The sequence below is a fragment of the Notechis scutatus genome, chromosome 3, assembly GCF_049901735.1.
Source record: "Notechis scutatus isolate UNSWTSFEM ecotype Mainland chromosome 3, rNotScu1.2, whole genome shotgun sequence".
Classification (NCBI taxonomy): Eukaryota; Metazoa; Chordata; class Lepidosauria; order Squamata; family Elapidae; genus Notechis; species Notechis scutatus.
Genome location: NC_142011.1, coordinates 2,782,223 through 2,803,211, shown reverse-complemented (window position 1 = coordinate 2,803,211; position 20,989 = coordinate 2,782,223). Strand labels below are relative to the sequence as shown.

Here is a 20,989-nt window from a genome sequence, read left to right as displayed (position 1 = left end):
AATCTCTTGGGGAAAGCTTGTTGCAAGGGATGGTAAAGATGATTCCAACCAAAACAGAAATGAGGCTCCAATAGAAAAGAATATTTGCAGCTCAGGGTTCAAGTGGGGTCTCTGAGCTGGGTGGTTTTCTTGCAGACGTTTCCTTACCATACTAGGTAACATCCGCAGGGGGAGGAGGGAGTGGGATTTGCGGAGAGGAGGAGGAAGACGACAACTGTGGGTTCCTTGCTGATCTCTGAGCTTGCTTGATTTCTTGCAGACGTTTTCATGAGCCAACTAGGGAACATCATCAGTGCTGGGAGGGAGTGGGATGTGCAGGACGAGGAGGAGGAGGGAGGAGGAGGAGAGGACTGGGGTGACCATCCTTGTTGCTCTCTGAGCTGGGTTGATTTCTTGCAAACGTTTCATGACCCAACTAGGGAACATCATCAGTGCTAGAAGGGATGGGGGTTTGTGGAGAGGAGGAGGAGGACTGTGAGGTCCTTGGTGCTCTCTGAGCTGGTGATTTTCTTGCAGACGTTTCATGAGCCAACTAGGGAACCTCATCAGTGCTAGGAGGGGGTAGAATTTAAGGAGGAGGAGGAGGAGAGGAGAGGAGAATGAGAGGGAGAGGAAGTCCGTGGGGTCCTTGGTGCTCTCCGAGCCGGGTTGTTTTCTTGTAAACATTTCATGACCCAACTAGGTAACCTCATCAGTTTTGGAAGGGGGTGGGGTAAAGAGGTAGTGGTGGAGGAGGAGGAGGCCTTGCGGGGTCCTTGCCAGATTCCCTTAACAACTGTGTGACTCGTTTAACAACCGTGGTGATTCACTTCAAAACTGTGGCAAGAAAGGTCTTAAAAGGTGGCAAAGCTCGCTTAGCAAGTGTCTCGCTTAACCACAGAAAATTGGGGGAGAAGAATTGGAACCCAGAAACCGGGGCGGGGGGGCACCAGCAGATGGAACCCACTAAAGCTGGTTTATCCTTTTCTCTTGCAGACGGCCATGCTGTATCCCGGGGTCGTCTTTGGGGTTTGCTTCGTCCTGAATTGTTTCATCTGGGGCAAACACTCGTCGGGGGCGGTAGGTCTCTCCTTGCTCCCCCCTTTATCCCTCTGAATGGTTTGGGCCTGGCAGGGAAATCCCAGAAGGCAACTGGATATTCTTTCTTTTTCCTTGAAGACATTTCGTCTTCTCATCCAAGAAGCTTCATCGGTTCTGGCAGGAGGATGGATCTTATTTCTTTGGGTTCATCTGGTCGTTTGCACTCTCTCTGAGAGCTCTGGAGGCCATTTAAGTTCAAATTGAGCAGCCCTCTCTCTCTTTTTTTTATTTCTTTTAATCAACTTTATTGAATACAAAAAATTAAAATATACAAATATACAGACTCAAAAAACAAAGATTCATACAAACAAACGTTACCATAATCTCTGTGGTAAAACTAATTAAACTTTCCTTTAATACATTTGACAGTGAGTTAAATATTTCCAAAATTATATTACGTGGCAGTTATTTCTTACTTCCTAAGGGTTCTGTTATTTATGTTCTATCAAACATAATGTTCTGTTGTTAATATTTGTTGTTGGATTATACTTCTTTATTTTTACCAATGAATTCTATTAATTGTTTAAAGTACGAGAGAGTCTAAGAGTCTGACATTAACGATTCCTGTTTGTTATTGTATGTATCGTAATCTGTTTCATAAGCTTATTTTCCCCCCTTGATTCCCCTTTTCGTTTTGTTTTTACGTTCTAGCCAATTATACCACTTATTCCAGGTCGAGTAAAATTCCGCCTCCTCTTTTCCTTTTAATTTTAGTGTGAGTTTTTCCATTTCTGCACATTCACAAGTTTTTTTGAATAATAAATTGTATCGGTGCTATATTAGGCGATTTCCAAAATTGAGCCAGTGAGATACGTGCCGCTGTTAGGATGTGGCTAATCAAATATTTTACTTTGGAGGGATAACCTTCCTTAATGATACCCAGAAGATGCAATCTAGGTTCCCACTCCAATCCACCCTGGACAATTTCTTCTAACCAAGTTTTGAATTCTAACCCAAAATTTTTTGGGAGAGCAGCCTTCTCAACAGGGAGAGGATGAGGACACCATCATATTGTCTACAATATAGTCCTTTCAGCAGTTCCAAGAAGGCTCCACCCACCCATTTGCACCATTCAGGTGATTGCGAGGACACAGATAAACCTCCAAGCGGCCTCAACGGCTCTCTAAAAGGATGCAAATGACCAGCTGTCTGCAAGGAATATAAATCAAGACATTTCGCTTCTCATCCAAGAAGCTTCTTCAGTTCTGACTGAATGGTAGAGGATGGAAAGATCTATGTTCCTTGCAGTCCTCTGGCCCTTAGCACTCTCTCTGAGAGTCGTGGAGGCTACTTGGTGGCTTATTTGTGTCCGTCTGTATTTTAGGTCATCTGAAGAGTGCAAATGGCTGTACAACCTTCTCAGAACTGGGGAGAGGAGTGCATTTACACCCATTGGCACTGTTCAGGTGCTGCCGAGGGCATAGATAAAATCTCCAAGTGGCCTCAGTGACTCTCGGAGATACTGCAAATGACCAGGGGGGCTGCAAAGAATTACCAGTCCTTCCATCGTCTACCGTTTAGTCGGAGCCGAAGAAGCTTCTTGGATGAGAAGTGAAACATCTTCAAGGAAACACAAAAGAAGTCCAGTTGCCTTTAGAAAAAGAGCATCTTTGAAACAACCTTGGAGATAGAAAGTACCCCCCAAAAAGGAGTACATTTTAGTTGAGCTTGTGGTGAGTTGATGGTTTGGTGTGCCGAGAAAACCACAAGCTGAACCTTTCCTAGCAGGGTGTGGGGTCGGGTGAGGAAGGGGGTTGACTTCCCTTCCCCACACACACACGCACACACACCCCTAGCCTGCTGGGGAGGCTCTGCTCGGCCACTGTCCGAGGATCGGCGTCTCGTTTCCCAGGTGCCGTTTCCCACCATGGTGGCGCTGCTCTGCATGTGGTTCGGCATTTCCCTGCCCTTGGTGTACCTGGGCTACTACTTCGGCTTCCGCAAGCAGCCCTACGACAATCCTGTGCGGACCAATCAGATCCCGAGGCAGATCCCGGAGCAGAGGTGGTACATGAATCGGTTCGTTGGGTGAGTCTTCCGGGCCGACTCCGTGGCAAGTTGGGGGTAGGAACTAGAATTGGCTGTCCTAACAGAGCCAGCTTGGGATAACGGTGAAGGGGGTGGACTACGACTTAGGAGGCTGTGAGTTCTAGTCTTGCCTTCGGCATAAACGCTGACTGGGCGACTTTGAGCCAATCACCAGGAGACGGGGAGTTCTAGTCCCGCCTTAGGCATGAAGGAGAACTGGGTGACTTTGAGCCAATCAACAGGAGACAGGGAGTTCTAGTCTTGCCTTAGGCATGAAAGAGAACTGGGTGACTTTGAGCCAATCACCAGGAGACGAGGAGTTCTAGTCCCGCCTTAGTCATCCAAGAGAATTGGGTGACTTTGAGCCAATCACCAGGAGACGGGGAGTTCTAGTCTTGCCTTAGGCATGAAAGAGAACTGGGTGACTTTGAGCCAATCACCAGGAGACGAGGAGTTCTAGTCTTGCCTTAGGCATCAAAGAGAACTGGGTGACTTTGAGCCAATCACCAGGAGACGGGAGTTCTAGTCCCGCCTTAGGCATGAAGGAGAACTGGGTGACTTTGAGCCAATCAACAGGAGACAGGGAGTTCTAGTCCCGCCTTAGGCATCAAAGAGAACTGGGTGACTTTGGGCCAATCACCAGGAGACGGGGAGTTCTAGTCCCGCCTTAGGCATCAAAGAGAACTGGGTGACTTTGAGCCAATCACCAGGAGACGGGGAGTTCTAGTCCCGCCTTAGGCATCAAAGAGAACTGGGTGACTTTGAGCCAATCACCAGGAGACGGGAGTTCTAGTCCCGCCTTAGGCATCAAAGAGAACTGGGTGACTTTGAGCCAATCACCAGGAGACGGGGAGTTCTAGTCCCGCCTTAGGCATCAAAGAGAACTGGGTGACTTTGAGCCAATCAACAGGAGACGGGGAGTTCTAGTCCCGCCTTAGGCATGAAAGAGAACTGGGTGACTTTGAGCCAATCACCAGGAGACGGGGAGTTCTAGTCCCGCCTTAGGCATGAAAGCCAACTGGGTGACTTTGGGCCAATCACCAGGAGACGGGGAGTTCTAGTCCCGCCTTAGGCATCAAAGAGAACTGGGCGACTTTGAGCCAATCAACAGGAGACGGGGAGTTCTAGTCCCGCCTTAGGCATCAAAGAGAACTGGGTGACTTTGAGCCAATCACCAGGAGACGGGGAGTTCTAGTCCCGCCTTAGGCATCAAAGAGAACTGGGTGACTTTGAGCCAATCACCAGGAGACGGGAGTTCTAGTCCCGCCTTAGGCATCAAAGAGAACTGGGTGACTTTGGCCAATCACCAGGAGACGGGAGTTCTAGTCCCGCCTTAGGCATGAAAGCCAACTGGGTGACTTTGGGCCAATCACCAGGAGACGGGGAGTTCTAGTCCCGCCTTAGGCATCAAAGAGAACTGGGCGACTTTGAGCCAATCAACAGGAGACGGGGAGTTCTAGTCCCGCCTTAGGCATCAAAGAGAACTGGGTGACTTTGAGCCAATCACCAGGAGACGGGGAGTTCTAGTCCCGCCTTAGGCATCAAAGAGAACTGGGTGACTTTGAGCCAATCACCAGGAGACGGGGAGTTCTAGTCCCGCCTTAGGCATCAAAGAGAACTGGGTGACTTTGAGCCAATCACCAGGAGACGGGAGTTCTAGTCCCGCCTTAGGCATCAAAGAGAACTGGGTGACTTTGAGCCAATCACCAGGAGACGGGAGTTCTAGTCCCGCCTTAGGCATCAAAGAGAACTGGGTGACTTTGAGCCAATCACCAGGAGGCGGGAGTTCTAGTCCCGCCTTAGGCATCAAAGAGAACTGGGTGACTTTGGGCCAATCACCAGGAGACGGGGAGTTCTAGTCCCGCCTTAGGCATCAAAGAGAACTGGGTGACTTTGGGCCAATCACCAGGAGATGGGGAGTTCTAGTCCCGCCTTAGGCATCAAAGAGAACTGGGTGACTTTGAGCCAATCACCAGGAGACGGGGAGTTCTAGTCCCGCCTTAGGCATCAAAGAGAACTGGGTGACTTTGAGCCAATCACCAGGAGACGGGGAGTTCTAGTCCCGCCTTAGGCATGAAAGAGAACTGGGTGACTTTGAGCCAATCACCAGGAGACGGGGAGTTCTAGTCCCGCCTTAGGCATGAAAGCCAACTGGGTGACTTTGAGCCAATCAACAGGAGACGGGGAGTTCTAGTCCCGCCTTAGGCATGAAAGAGAACTGGGTGACTTTGAGCCAATCACCAGGAGACGGGGAGTTCTAGTCCCGCCTTAGGCATGAAAGCCAACTGGGTGACTTTGGGCCAATCACCAGGAGGCGGGAGTTCTAGTCCCGCCTTAGGCATCAAAGAGAACTGGGCGACTTTGAGCCAATCAACAGGAGACGGGAGTTCTAGTCCCGCCTTAGGCATCAAAGAGAACTGGGCGACTTTGAGCCAATCAACAGAGACGGGGAGTTCTAGTCCCGCCTTAGGCATCAAAGAGAACTGGGCGACTTTGAGCCATTCAACAGGAGACGGGGAGTTCTAGTCCCGCCTTAGGCATCAAAGAGAACTGGGTGACTTTGGGCCAATCACCAGGAGATGGGGAGTTCTAGTCCCGCCTTAGGCATCAAAGAGAACTGGGTGACTTTGAGCCAATCACCAGGAGACGGGAGTTCTAGTCCCGCCTTAGGCATCAAAGAGAACTGGGTGACTTTGAGCCAATCACCAGGAGACGGGGAGTTCTAGTCCCGCCTTAGGCATCAAAGAGAACTGGGTGACTTTGAGCCAATCACCAGGAGACGGGGAGTTCTAGTCCCGCCTTAGGCATCAAAGAGAACTGGGTGACTTTGAGCCAATCAACAGGAGACGGGGAGTTCTAGTCCCGCCTTAGGCATGAAAGAGAACTGGGTGACTTTGAGCCAATCACCAGGAGACGGGGAGTTCTAGTCCCGCCTTAGGCATGAAAGCCAACTGGGTGACTTTGGGCCAATCACCAGGAGACGGGGAGTTCTAGTCCCGCCTTAGGCATCAAAGAGAACTGGGCGACTTTGAGCCAATCAACAGGAGACGGGGAGTTCTAGTCCCGCCTTAGGCATCAAAGAGAACTGGGCGACTTTGAGCCAATCAACAGGGAGACGGGGAGTTCTAGTCCCGCCTTAGGCATCAAAGAGAACTGGGTGACTTTGAGCCAATCACCAGGAGACGGGGAGTTCTAGTCCCGCCTTAGGCATCAAAGAGAACTGGGTGACTTTGAGCCAATCACCAGGAGACGGGGAGTTCTAGTCCCGCCTTAGGCATCAAAGAGAACTGGGTGACTTTGGGCCAATCACCAGGAGACGGGGAGTTCTAGTCCCGCCTTAGGCATCAAAGAGAACTGGGTGACTTTGGGCCAATCACCAGGAGATGGGGAGTTCTAGTCCCGCCTTAGGCATCAAAGAGAACTGGGTGACTTTGAGCCAATCACCAGGAGGACGGGGAGTTCTAGTCCCGCCTTAGGCATCAAAGAGAACTGGGTGACTTTGAGCCAATCACCAGGAGACGGGAGTTCTAGTCCCGCCTTAGGCATGAAAGAGAACTGGGTGACTTTGAGCCAATCACCAGGAGACGGGAGTTCTAGTCCCGCCTTAGGCATGAAAGCCAACTGGGTGACTTTGAGCCAATCAACAGGAGACGGGGAGTTCTAGTCCCGCCTTAGGCATGAAAGAGAACTGGGTGACTTTGAGCCAATCACCAGGAGACGGGGAGTTCTAGTCCCGCCTTAGGCATGAAAGCCAACTGGGTGACTTTGGGCCAATCACCAGGAGACGGGAGTTCTAGTCCCGCCTTAGGCATCAAAGAGAACTGGGCGACTTTGAGCCAATCAACAGGAGACGGGGAGTTCTAGTCCCGCCTTAGGCATCAAAGAGAACTGGGCGACTTTGAGCCAATCAACAGGAGACGGGGAGTTCTAGTCCCGCCTTAGGCATCAAAGAGAACTGGGCGACTTTGAGCCAATCAACAGGAGACGGGGAGTTCTAGTCCCGCCTTAGGCATCAAAGAGAACTGGGCGACTTTGAGCCAATCACCAGGAGACGGGAGTTCTAGTCCCGCCTTCGGCATCAAAGAGAACTGGGTGACTTTGAGCCAATCAACAGGAGACGGGGAGTTCTAGTCCCGCCTTCGGCATCAAAGAGAACTGGGTGACTTTGAGCCAATCAACAGGAGACAGGGAGTTCTAGTCCCGCCTTAGGCATCAAAGAGAACTGGGTGACTTTGAGCCAATCACCAGGAGACGGGGAGTTCTAGTCCCGCCTTAGGCATCAAAGAGAACTGGGCGACTTTGAGCCAATCAACAGGAGACGGGGAGTTCTAGTCTTGCCTTAGGCATCAAAGAGAACTGGGTGACTTTGAGCCAATCACCAGGAGACGGGGAGTTCTAGTCCCGCCTTAGGCATCAAAGAGAACTGGGTGACTTTGAGCCAATCACCAGGAGTTGGTGAGTTCTAGTCCCGCCTTAGGCACAAGAACCAGTTGGCTGACTTTCAGCCAATCCCCAGCAGACTATGGTTCTAATTCTGCTTTAGGAATAAAAGCTGGGTGGGTGATTGGGCCAATTACCAGGAGACGGGGAATTCTAGTCCTGCTGTAGTCATGCTGTACTCTCGGCCCGGCTCACCTCACAGGGTTGTTGTCGTGGGGAAAACGAGAGGAGGAAGCCAGATTAGAGCATAATTTTGGAACATCTTGAGCAATTTCAATCAAACTTGGTACACAGATGACTTACCCTCTGGAAACAAATGCTGTGGGGGTGAGGCACCCCTAACACCGCTCGGGGTTTGTGTTCTTAACAGGGGGCTTCAAAAATCCCAGCAACCAGTTCAATGCCTCGTTGCTGGATGGCCATTCTGGTGGGTGTGGCCTACCAGAACTTCCTGTTTCCGGCTTCCAGTGGGCCTCCAGAGCCCGTGGGAGGCCATTTTCGCCTTCCCAATGGTCTGGAGGCATCCCTCGGGCTTCCTCCGAGGGCCAAAAGAGCCTCCCCTGGCCTCTGGAGGCCCTCCGGAAGCCAGAAACATGCCCATTTCCAGAACTTCCGGAAGGCCCGTTTTTCCCCACTCCCATGCAGACCCTGCACTTACCTCCATCCAAAATGGGCCGCATGGAGACTGCTGGGAGGGGTGGGGTGAGGCCAGCTGGTTGGTTGGTTGAAATACCGGTTTGGCGAACCAGATGTCATTTTAACATCTGGTTCACCCCAACCGGTAGAATCCCACCCCTGGTTCTTAAGATACAGCCTGTGGTGCCTTCAAATGGCTTCTACCGTACTGCCTTCAAACGGCTTCTACTGTACAGCGCTGTAGAGTTGCCATGGTAACGGCCTCACCGTACTCCACAAGGGATCTCTCTGTGGTAACAGAGAAAACCCAAGATTAGAAATTAGTCTCCAAAATCAGGGCTCTTCCTGCCTAATAACAGGATTAGGATAAAAAAAAAATACCTGGGTAACGCCGGGTTTATGGACTAGTTAATAAAATAGCAGTTTACGCAGCGGAGGGATCTGTGAACAGGATCACCTGCTTCCATAATGACTCTCTTTCCCTCCCTCCCTTCCTAGGATCCTCATGGCTGGAATTCTGCCTTTTGGCGCCATGTTTATCGAGCTTTTCTTCATTTTCAGCGTAAGTCCTGCGGTCCCCACTCCACCCCCACCACCCCTCCAGTGCCCCAGCCGCTTTGTGCCTCTGAAGGCGAAATATTCATTGCCCAGACCCACAATTCCCCACCCAGTTGTGGTGCTTCCTGTAACACAATCCCCTTTGGGGGACAGAGCTTCTGAGTTGTTTCGGCATCCTATAACGCAGGTGTCCAACCTTGGCAACTTTAAGACTTGCGGACTTCAACTCTCAGAATTCCTCAGCCAGCAAAGCTGGCTGAGGAATTCTGGGAGTTGAAGTCCACAAGTCTTAAAGTTGCCAAGGTTGGACACCCCTGCTATAACGTAACAACAGTTTGCTTACTGACCATTCGTGGTTACGTTGGCGACGAAAAATGAGACTCTGGAATGTTTTTCACACATATGACTGTTTCAGGGCCCCCAGGGTTGCGTGATTTATATTCAGATGCTGGACAAGCGACTCACATTTATGACGGTTGCTGTGTCCCAGGGGTCAGAACCCTGGACCATATTTAACAAAATGAAATTCAATGTAGAGAAGAGTAAAGTCCTACACTTAGGCAAGAAAAACCCAAAGGAGCCATATAGACTGGGTGAAACCAGGCTCAATAGCAGGAACTGTGAGAGGAATCTTGGAGCCTTAGTGGACAACCAGCTAAATAGGAGCCAGCTGTGTGCAGCAGCAGCCAAAAAAGCCAATGCAATCCTAAATTGCATTAACAGAGGTACTAATACCACTCTGTAAAGCCTTAGGAAGGCCACACCTAGAGTACTGCATCCAGTTTTGGTCATCACACTATAAAAAAAAGGTGTTGAGACTCTAGAAAGAGTGCCAAGAAGAGCAACCAGGGTGATTAGGGGACTGGAGGATGAACTGGGCCTGGCTAGTCTAGGGAAGGGAAGGACCAGGGGAGACAGGAGAGAAGGGTTCCAATATTTGAGGGGCTGCCCCAAAAGAAGAGCGGGCCGGAAGTAAAGTCTTAACACAGGCAAGAAAAACCCAAAGGACCCATATAGACTGGGGTGAAAGCAGGCTCAATAGCAGGAACTGTGAGACGGATCTTGGAGTCTTAGTGGACAACCAGCTAAATAGGAGCCAGCAGTGTGCAGCAGCAGCCAAAAAAGCTAATGCAATCTTAAGTTGCATTAACAGAGGGATACAATGGAGATCAAGGGAGGTACTAATACCACTCTATAAAACCTTAGTAAGGCCACACCTAGAGTCCTGCATCCAGTTTTGGTCCCCACACTATAAAAAAGATGTTGAGACTCTAGAAAAAGTGCAGAGAAGAGCAACCAGGATGATGAGGGGACTGGAGGCTAAAACATACGACGAACGGTTGCAGGAACTGGGCCTGGCTAGTCTAGGGAAGAGAAGGACCAGGGGAGACAGGAGAGCAGCCTTCCAATATTTGAGGGCAACCGTCATAAATGTGAGCCTGAGCACACTTAAGTAAGTCATCTGGTTGTTAAGCGAATCGGGCTTTCCCCGTGGAGTTTGTTTGTCGGAAGGTCGCAAAAGGAGAGCACGGGACACTCTGTCGTAAAAGTGAGTTGGCATCCAAATATACGTCCCATGACCACGGGGATGCTGTGACGGTGGTTTAAGTGTGAGAAATGGTCAGGAGTCCCCTTTTTCAGCGGTTGTAACTTTGAATGGTTACTAAAGGAACGGCTTTAAGTCGAAGACTACCTGACATTAAAATTAATTAACATTAGATGAGATAGGAACCAGCATGCAACGGGATGATTTAATCCACTAACTACCTCCAGCATGGAAGCCCAGGCCATCCAAGAGAGCCAGGTTGAAGGTCTCTTCTGAAGGCCAGAATGGAGGGTGCAGATCTACACCTTGAGGGCCACACTGTGTTCCGATATCTCAGGGGCTGCCCCAAAGAAGAGGGAGGGGCTCAAGCTATTCTCCAAACCACCTGAAGGCAGGACAAGAAGCAGCGGAGGGAAACTAACCAAGGAGAGAAGCAACCTGGAGTTGAGGAATTTCCTGATATTTAACCAGTGGAACTCTTTGCCACCAGGAGTTGTGGATGCCTCATTACTGGAAGGCTTTTAAGAAGAGATTGGACAGCCCCTTGCCTGGAAGGGTGTCGGGTTTCCTGCCTAAGCAGGGGGTTGGACTAGAAGACCTCCAAGGTCCCTTCCAACTCTCTTATTCTATTCTGTTCGGTTCCAGAGGGCAGGGACCACAGCAGAAAAGTCCCTTCCAGAATTCCTTGGCCAGTTGGGACCTCAGCAGGCTCCTCCTACCAGAGTGGGGCAAGCCAGTCCCATTTTGGGATGGGTAGGGGTGACATGGTCCCTCGGGTAGCCCGGTTCCATGCCACGCAGGGCTTTCAAGGGGATAACCGAGACTTTGAATGTATCTGCGTCTTTCTTCGATTCAGGCCATCTGGGAGAATCAATTCTACTACCTCTTCGGCTTCTTATTCCTGGTGTTTATCATCCTGGTGGTCTCCTGTTCCCAGATCAGCATCGTCATGGTGTACTTCCAGCTCTGCGCTGAGGTATGGGGGGAGAAGGCTGGGGGGGTTGGGCAGGTCGCAGGACTGGGGAAGGCGGGTCTAGCATGGACCCAGAATCTCTTGGGCCTCAGAGTGCAGGGATGGTTCTGGGTCTTGCAGAAGTGGGTTAGGGGTGAAGCCGAGTCCGAGTCCCAATAAACCCCCTTTATTTTAATTGACAATGAACTTCCTCTCCAGCAAAGTCCTGTCCAGCAGCCTTTCACGATAGTTCCCGATTACATACCTTTTATCATGCGTGGATAGCGGCCGAGATCTTTTAGACGCTGCAATACTTGGCAAGCATGCCGGAAGGTAGCAATAGCACTTAAGACTTGTATCTCGCTTCCCAGGGCTTTTCCAGCCCTCTCTAAGCGGTTTATAGAGTCAGCCTCTTGCTCCTCATTTTACCCACCTTGGAAGGAGGGAAGGCTGAGTCAACCTTTAGAAGGAAAAAGGAGGGAAGAGGAGGGAGGGAGGGAGGGAGGGAAGGAAGGAAGGAAGGAAGGAAGGAAGGAATAGTACTAGTCCTTAGACTTACATATCACTTTACAGTGCTTTTCCAGCCCTCTCTAAGCGGTTTATAGAGTCAGCCTCATGCCCCCAACAATCTGGGTCCTCATTTTACCCAGGAGGGGAAGGATGAAAGGCTGAGTCGACCTTAGAAGGAAGGAGGAAGGAGGGAGGGAGAAAGGAGGGAGGAAGGAAATAACAATAGCCCTTAGACTTATCTACCACTTCCCAGGGCTTTACAGCCTCTCTAAGTGCTTTACAGAGTCAGCCTCTTGACCCAACCATCTGCTTCCTCATTTTACTGACCTCGGAAGGAGGGAGAGGCTGAGTCAACCTTTAGAAAGAAGGAAGGAAGGAGGGAGGGAGGGAGGAGGGAGGGAGGGAGGGAGGGAGGGAGGAAATAACAATAGCCCTTAGACTTATCATACCACTTCCCAGGGCTTTTACAGCCCTCTCTAAGTGCTTTACAGAGTCAGCCTCTTGCCCCCAACCATCTGCTTCCTCATTTTACTGACCTCGGAAGGAGGGAAGGCCGAGTCAACCTTTAGAAGGAAGGAAGGAGGGAGGGAGGGAGGAAGGAAGGAGCCCTGTCTAAGCGGTTTACAGAGTCAGCCTCTTTGCCCCCAACAATCTGGGTCCTCCTTTTACCCACCTGGGAAGGAGGGAAGGCTGAGTCAACCTGGAGCCTGGTGAGATTTGATCTGCCAAATTGCAGGCAGCCGGCAGGCAGCCGAAGTAGCCCTGCAGTCCTGCACTCTAACCGCTGCGCCACTGGGACTCTTTACCTATTGACTTTGGTTGTCAGAAGCCCTCTAGGAAGGTCCCAGATGGCGATCAACGTGATCCCCGGGATGCGGCAACCGTCATAAATACCATGCCAGTGGCCAAGTGCCCAAATTGGGATCGTGGGACCCATGGGGATGCCGCAGGGGTCGTCACTGCAAGGACCATTTGCAAGTTCCCCCCCCCTTTTTTTTTTCAAATAACCTCCGTAACTTCAAACGGTCCCTAAGCGAATGGTTGTAACTTGAGGACTACCCGTAATCTAAGGGGGTTCTCTTGTCAGGATTATCGGTGGTGGTGGAGGACGTTCCTCGTATCTGGAGGATCCGCCTTCTACGTGCTCATCTACGCAATCTTCTACTTCGTGAATAAGGTACTCTTTGGTTCCGCTTTGTTATGTCTTGTGCCATGTTTTATATTATGTTGTTGTTGTGTCATGTTGTTTTATATTACCGTGTTCCCCGAAAATAAGACCCTGTCTTACAATTTTTATTTATTTTTTAATAGATTTTTATTGTGTTTTCCACCAGTACAAATCGTATTCACAGTTCCAACAGCGTTTCGACATCTACAAATATTATTATCTTAGAAGTCCTAATATACCGTATTTACCGGACTATAGAGCGCATCGGAATATAAGCCGCACCCACTAAATTTTAAAAGAAAAAAATATTTTTACATGTTGTGGCTCGGAGGTTTGAGCCTGCTTTGTCAGAGGTCGAGGACTTGGTAAATGAGGAGGAGGAGGATTTGGCTCTGAGGCTTGAGCCTGCTTTGTTAGAGGATTTGGAGTTGCCTTCCTCCCCTGGACTGTCCTCCTCAGCAGGATCTTCCCCCCTGATTGTGCCTCAGGTGTCGACAGATAATCAGGAGGACGTATCAGAGCCTCTGACTGAGGATCAAGCCGAGGAATGCTGGTTTGATGCAAGGCAAAGACGCAGGGAAAAGCGTGAAATGCAACGTAAAAAGAAAGGACAAATCAGGGACTGACTTGAGAGACTGACACGCCCCACAGGGAATAAAACTGGGCGTGTTAGCTCTGGTTCCTTGTTCAGGACAACGTGTTGTTTTATGAGAGAAGCTTCTGCATTTTTCCTGTGTGTAGGGTCAGCTTGTGATTTATGCTTCCTTATCAGGACTTGGCAGACAGCTGGTGTGAGACTGCCAAGAATGTTTTCGGATTAAGGAAGTTAACCCTGTAGTTACCGGACTTGCCTGCATATTTGTGTTTCAGTTGGAAATTTGGACTTATTACTTTGTTTGTCCAGGTGAGATATAACATTTACATATATTAGCCGCACCAGACTATAAGCCGCAGATATATACGTTGTGGGGAAATGAGATATTTACACAGAAAGATTTTGTAAAGATTTTGTATTGACATACCTTAATTGTTTCCAAACGGTGCCTGTAACACGGCAGTAAAACGGCTGATCGAACAAAACAGGAAAGTCATTAATGTTTTTATTCATCCTCCTCCTGTGCCTGTAAACCACTGAAGTCGTCTTCTTCAGTGTCGGAGTTGAAGAGCCTCAGAACATCTCCCTCACACACCTTTTCAGTCTCTCTCTCGGTGTCGCTCTCAGTGTCACTTTCATCTCGAGGCACAGTTACCGGTGAAGTTGCGCTGTTCTCTCCACGCAGCAGTCGGGCCTTTCGAAACCCCTTGGTGATCGTGGATCCTTTCACACTGCTCCACGCTGTTAGGATCCCCTGGCAGACCTCAGAAAAGAATGCGCTTCGCCTGCGGCCAGTTTTTGTGAATGATTTCTCATCGCTGGTCATCCCAAGCCTCCCACTCCCCTCAGAGGGCCGCTTTAAATGCACAATTCACACTGATGTCGAGTGGCTGCAAAAACTGAGTTGTACCTCCAGGAATCACAGCTGGAATTGAGTTTGTTCTCTTGATGGCTGCTTTCACAGAATCTGTTATAGGGGCCCTCATCCTGTCCAAAACAAGCAATGATTTTTTTCCGATGAAAAAATCCTCCCGGGCGCTTACTGTAGCGCTCCGTCAGCCATTCAGTCATTAGGCTTTCTATCATCCACCCTTTTTTGTTAACTTTTAACGACTATGCCTTTCGGGAGTTTTTTCTTTTGGCATAGTCATCCGCTTAAAAATCACCATCGGTGGAAGCTTCTGTCCGGATGCGGTGCAGCTCAAAACCCACGTGAAATGCAGTTCTCTCGTGGCCAGTTGTTTTCACCATAATGGAGGACGCTCCTGTCTTGTTAACAGTTCTAGTTAGAGGCGCAGGTCAAACGTTAAAGGTACTTCATCCATATTTATGATGTCGTCTGGTCCGATGGAATTCTCGCTTAGTTTTGTTTCAATAAATTTGTGGAAGTTTGCAACTTTTTCCTCGTGGTCGGAAGGGAGTTGCTGACAGACAGTCATCCGCGCCCTGATGGACACATCTTTTCGTCTCATAAATCTACAACACCATGACGGTCTGTTAGGGATATACACCCTAGCAGAACCTGCACGGCAGTCAGGCAGGCAGGCAGGCAAATATGTGAGATAAACGTTGTTGTAGCTTACACTCAGTAAAACAGATACACAGTGCTAGTTAAATGGTTTATTCCAGTAATAGTTATAGCATAGTCAAACAGTCCATATATCATACACTAGTTCAGTCCGTCCGAGGATTAATCAGTTGCAAAGTCCAGTGTCGAAAAAGAGGTCATTAAACTTACAATATCAGTCCAGTATTATATCTCTTCGCAGTAGAGATATGAAGAAGTCAAACCTCTTTCCTTCCTTCAGCAACAGCAAAGAACACGCAGTTAACAATCCATCATTGTCAGCAAGGAATCCAGTAAACCAGTAAACAATTCAGGTTCTCTTGCTCCCTCTTATGTCGATTTACAGTCGCACCCAAAATTACATGCTTTGCATTTAAAGTGACACACACTATCATAGTCTATATATATATATATATTGTTTTACCCAAACTACGTTAGGTAACCTATGTTATTCCTAACACGGTCCACCTTTAAAATCTTCAATACCCATTTCTCTGGCGATTGTTTTAGCTTTCAGTCGGATCTGCACGGTCGATACACCTCGGCCGTCTGCTCTCTGTGTGTTCACCCGGTCCTCAAGAACATTTTCGAAGTTTAGGCCCTCTGCTTTTATGACCTCTGAAAGCCTTTGTTGTCCTTTGGCATTGAATAAGTTCTTCATGCTGCCGTCTCCAACGACGTCTCACCATTGATTCATTAACGCCAAGCTTAGGTGCGGCAGCTCTATTCCCTTCCTGGATAGACAGATCGATTGCTTTCAACTGAAAAGCTGCATCAGATGCTTTTCTTCGTGTACTTTCCATGATGAGGGTGTGAAAAAATATTTGGCGTTCGTGCGTGTCGTGCTGCATGCGTCGAGCGTGCCAAAAACTACCGGTAGCGTCTTCTTCTTTGCGTTGACCTCTTGCGTCTGTCATGTTTTTGCACGCCCTGATGTCAGTTAGTGAAGAAAAATCTATAGATAAGCCGCATTGTTGTACAAGCCGCAGGGTTCAAAAAACCCTGGGGAAAAAGTAGGTCTTCCGGTTTGCAAGCTTTCGGCGGCGGCAGGGATTCGCGACACCGCGCGATCCCTGCCGCGTTCGCCACCAAGGTTCCCCCAATCCATTTGGATCTGGGGGATATAGCTGCCCCGTAGAGGCAGCTGAAGACAGGGGGGATCCGGAAAGGGGTTTGGGGGCGTCGCAGACCCCCTCCCCAGCCGGCTAAACCCCCTTTTCCTGAAGCGGAGGAACGGCGGTCAGCAATGGCCGAAATCTGCAGCCGGACAAGCAGGTGCAGGAGGGAGAGAGTCGGAAGAATAGTGAAAGTTGCTTCTAACCGGGACAAGACAGGAGAAAGTGACCTGGAAACTTGAAGGCTGCTAAGTATGTATTGTCTCTAGTGAGAGTTACAAGCTGCGAATATTTTAAAAGGGAAAGTTTTTTTTCTTTGTTCCACTCTCCTTCCTAAAGTGACAGTGGAGGAAAAAAAACCTTTTGGCTGTGAGTGGGAAGGGAGAGGGGGGAAAAATTGGAGCAAAATTTGAGAATAAGGAGAAGATTGCCTAGAATTTTAAAGAGTTACTAAACATCAATAAGACTTCCAAAAATATATTTGAAAGGGAACTTTGTGATTAAACTTTAACTCCAGAAAGAGAAAGTGAAGAAGAAGAAGAAGAAGGTATTTAAAAGAAACAGCCTGTTTGGATTGTTTGGTGATTTTGGAACTTTTGAGAATTATTTCTGATCAAAACATCTGGGTGGTTGTCTGGAAAAACTTTTTCTCTGCACAATGGCATCACTTGTGGATGGACTGAAACTTGTATATCAAAAATATGAAAAAGAAAAACAAGAAGGGAAAGATGGTCTTGGCACTATTTTTCAATTTTTGGAAATGGCGGTTTATACTTATGTGAAGCAGAATGAACAACAGGATGAAGGGGACAAAGAAGAAGCCATCTTTGATGAACAAATGACTTTAGTTGGAGAAAGGAAAAAGAAAGAGGAAAAAAAAACCCTGGGAAAAAAGTAGCAGCTTATAGTCCGGTAAATACGGTATTTTATATACATCAACCAAATTTTTGCCACCAAAAAAAGGCACCCAGGTCTTATTTTCGGGGGATGCCATCCACTGACTAACCTCACTTGCATGTGTCGCCCCCCCGGCCTCCTTTTTGCTCTCAGAGGCCTTCAGGAACTTCTTCTGTGGCCGGCAAGGCTTTCCTGAAGGCCTCTGCGGCCGATAAGAGAGCTCAGGATCGATCCAGAGCTTTGCCATCAGCTCCAGAGGCCTTCAGGAAAGCCTTGCCAGCCTTGCCGGCTGCAGAAGAAATGGGCCGGCCAGGCAGGTGTCGGGGGGTGCGAGGCCTGGCTGCAACTGTCCAAAGGTAAGTAGTAGGGCAGCTCTACCCTCCATCCCCACCCGAGCTTCATTTTTACCTGTCCACTCTGGAGTGGGTGGGGTCTCAATTAGGGCTTATTTTGGGGGGGGTTAGGGCTTATATTGGGTGCACATGTAAAAACCAAGCTAGGTAGGACTTACTTTCGGGGAAAACGGTATGTTGTCACGTAACTGCGTGCGGAGGTGTGTCATCACTTTGAATCTGGGTCATAAGTTCCTTTTTTGGGGGTGGGTCTGCTTTAACTTTGAACTTTGGGAATGGTCACGAAATTGGGGACTCCCCGTAGAAGCCGAAGAGGAGAGTTATGTGATGGCAAATAGGTCTGGGTGGCTGAGGGCATCAGAGTAACAGAATTGGAAGGGACCTTGGAAGTCTGCCAGGAGACCCTTAGATTAGATTAGATTAGATTAGATTAGATTAGATTAGATTAGCAGAGTTGGAAGGGACCTTGTAGGTCATCTAGTCCAGCCCCCCTGCCCAAGCAGGAGACCCTACGCCATTTCTGACAGATGGCAGCCCAGTCTCTTCTTAAAAACCTCCAACGTTGAAGCACCCACAACTTCTGGTGGCAAGCAGTTCCACTGATTGGTTGTTCTCCCTGTCAGGAAGTTCCAGGTTGCTTCTCTCCTAGATGAGTTTCCATCTGTTGCTTCTCGTCCTGCCTTCTGGATAATATTTTGACCCCCTCCCCTCCCTCCTCTTTGTGGCCACCCCTCAAATACTGGAATGCTGCTATCCTGTCCCCCTGGTCCTTCTTTGAGTCCCCTGAAGGAGAGCTAAGGGGGTTTTCAGCTCTCTCTCCACCCCCCCTTCATTTTCCCTCCTCTGACCCCCATTTTGTCTTCTCTTCCAGCTGGACATTGTGGAATTCATCCCCTCGTTGTTGTATTTCGGCTACACCGCCCTCATGGTGCTTTCCTTCTGGCTCCTGACGGGGACTATCGGCTTCTATGCAGCCTACATGTTCGTCCGCAAAATTTACGCCGCGGTGAAAATAGACTGAAGGCGCCGGCACCGTCGGACGGCACGCAGATCCACCGCCTGGCTTGGGTTTCCTCCGAGGAAGGAATCTGGGAAACGGTTTTTTTTTTTTTTCCTGTTTCTCCCAAGGAAAGAGAAAAAATATATATATTTTGGGGTCAGGACACAGGAAATTCAAACCATCCAACCCATAAAGTTCAACTCTTGGAATGTAATTTTTTGGCACAATATCCGTGGAATCGGGGAATCTTCCGGAGGGAAGGGTGTATAGATTCTTTACCTTTTAATTCTACACTATTCTGGATTGAAGGGGTTTTTTTAATTAAAACAAAATATGCCAGTCCATCTCTTACAGTGAATATTCCTCTGTCTACTTTTCGACCATCGCGTCACTCACGATGGCCAACGGACGCTCTGCAATTCAGGAGGAGGAGATTTCCACTCGGCAGGCGTTTGCGGTGCCAGGAGGCGTCCGGAAACTGGCTTGCTGGCGTTTTCTTGGATTAACCTGGTTCCAACCACTCTCGATCCAAGGCTGCAGACAGGGCTGCAGGCTACAGTGCTCATTTCCGAGCGAGAGAAGTGCAATTTTGACAGAAGGGGCTTTCCAAACTGGATCATCTTCTCCCCTGCCCCGTCTCGGGACTCTCTTTGTGCCGAAAAAGTTGTGCCCAAACGGCGGACGGCACCTCAGCTTTTTAACAGGAGGAACGATACGGGATGTGGGACTGTGGCTCTTGAACCAGGTCAAGCACATCGGAGGACGCAGCTCTGGGGAGACATTATTTTTGTTCCTCCCCAAAACTTCTGGATGAGCCAAAAAAAAAAAAGCCCCCAGACGAGCGACATTGCCGTGTTCATGTGCCAAGGAGTCCGTGGCTCAAGAGAAAACCGTGGCAGGGGGGGAGAGATGAGGGAAGATTTGGCCCAGCCCTGCCTTTCCGAAAAGGAATCGCTGCCCTCGGTTTTCCAGGGATTGGGAAAACCATGTTCCCCTCCCCTGCAGCCCCCTCTCCAGCCAGCCCTGGCAAAAGCCGCGTTCTTTCCCCCGCTCAGCCTCTGTCCTTAGAAATCAGAGATTCGGCCCTCTCTTCTTTTTTTTAATCGGTCTCTGTTTGCAAACGCCGTATTTGGAACGCAGACCTGGGGGATTGAATTCTCCCGCTCCCCGGACGATCTTATCCTGACGCTTGAACGGTGACGGAAAAATTCGATCTGGAAAACTCGAAATTTTGCTCGTGCTGGAGTTTTGCCAAAAAAACAAACAAACAAAAAAACTGCCCCCAAATCGACTTGCTGGAAAAAAAACCCACTAAAGGACTTTTTTTTTTCTGTGTGAACAACAATGTGGGTTTACTTTTTTTTTTTTTTTTAAACACTGCTGGGAAGAAGAAGAAAAAAAAAGCAAGTTGAGGTGAGATTCCACCCAACCACACCACACACACACACCCCGGAGACCTAGAGCAGTTCACATAAAGTATTTTCATCCGAGGATTTTTTAAAAACTCAATTTTGTGGGGGCCCTGAATACCTACTTGCGCCACGTGGAAGAAAACACTACCATTTTCTGTGAGCATATCTTAAAAAGGAGTAAAAAATATTACATATATATAATAATTGGTGAGAAATGTGTGTATATGTGTATGTATATGTGTGTGTGTGTGTGTGTGTATGTATATGTATATGTGATAGGTATGTATGTGTATATATATATATATATATATATTTTCTCAGGAGGTTCTCTAGAAGCACAGAGCTGAAGACACAAGCTGAGATGATGTGGACTTCATTGAAACATTGCCTAGATACTTCCAATCTTCGCGAGAACCACATAAAAGATCACATATATATATTATATATATATATATATATGTATGTATGTATGTATGTCATCATGTATGCTTATGTATCCGCTCTGAGAAGCACAGAGCTGAAGACACAAGTACTTAGATGATGAAGGAGACTTCAGTTTTGAAATTTTGTCTAGATAGTTTCCTTTTAAAGTTACGGAGAAAACCCAATAAGAATCTCATCTGATCATCATATATATTGTATTTGTTTTCTTGAGTCAGACTTTTACAGTGGTTTCAGATTTAAATTTGGGGCAGCCTATTGCTGTGCCAGAATGGTTTTCTTCATCCTGATTGGTTGGAGTCTTGGTCTGTGTTTATTGGTCTCAGAGTTTGCTGTATTCTGCTTGATTGGTGTCTCTAATTTAAATCGCTGTAGTACAGTACTATAGTATAGTACTATACAGAAGCCTGATGATGGCAGATGAGATTCTGCCGAAACGTGCTACAACTTTAAAAGCACAACTACAACGACATGGGAAAATACCCAACAAAGCTGAATGCCATACATACATACATACATACATACATAAATATATATATATATACATACACACACACACACACACATTTCTCACCAATTACGACCTTCTGATTTCACGTCCCTTCCCTTCCTCTGCCCCCTCCCCAGCTTTTTCCCTCCCTCGATGGATGAAGGAGGGCCTGTCACAAGTTCTCCACAAGGCCCAAGAAAG

The 20,989-nt window shown here is 48.4% G+C and overlaps 1 protein-coding gene across 1 annotated transcript in view; it reads left to right on the top strand.

Annotated features, from left to right (window-relative positions):
* TM9SF4 (transmembrane 9 superfamily member 4) overlaps nt 1–19,804 on the top strand; it is a 61,973-nt gene extending 42,169 nt beyond the window's left edge. Inside the window, exons 13-18 of the mRNA XM_087962341.1 lie at nt 976–1,059; nt 2,933–3,108; nt 8,683–8,746; nt 11,145–11,264; nt 12,838–12,927; nt 18,317–19,804. Of these exons, the coding sequence (XP_087818467.1) occupies nt 976–1,059; nt 2,933–3,108; nt 8,683–8,746; nt 11,145–11,264; nt 12,838–12,927; nt 18,317–18,466 (684 nt within the window). The 3' untranslated portion in view covers nt 18,467–19,804. The remainder of the gene's footprint in view (nt 1–975; nt 1,060–2,932; nt 3,109–8,682; nt 8,747–11,144; nt 11,265–12,837; nt 12,928–18,316) is intronic.
* Nucleotides 19,805–20,989: the final 1,185 nt, after the last annotated feature.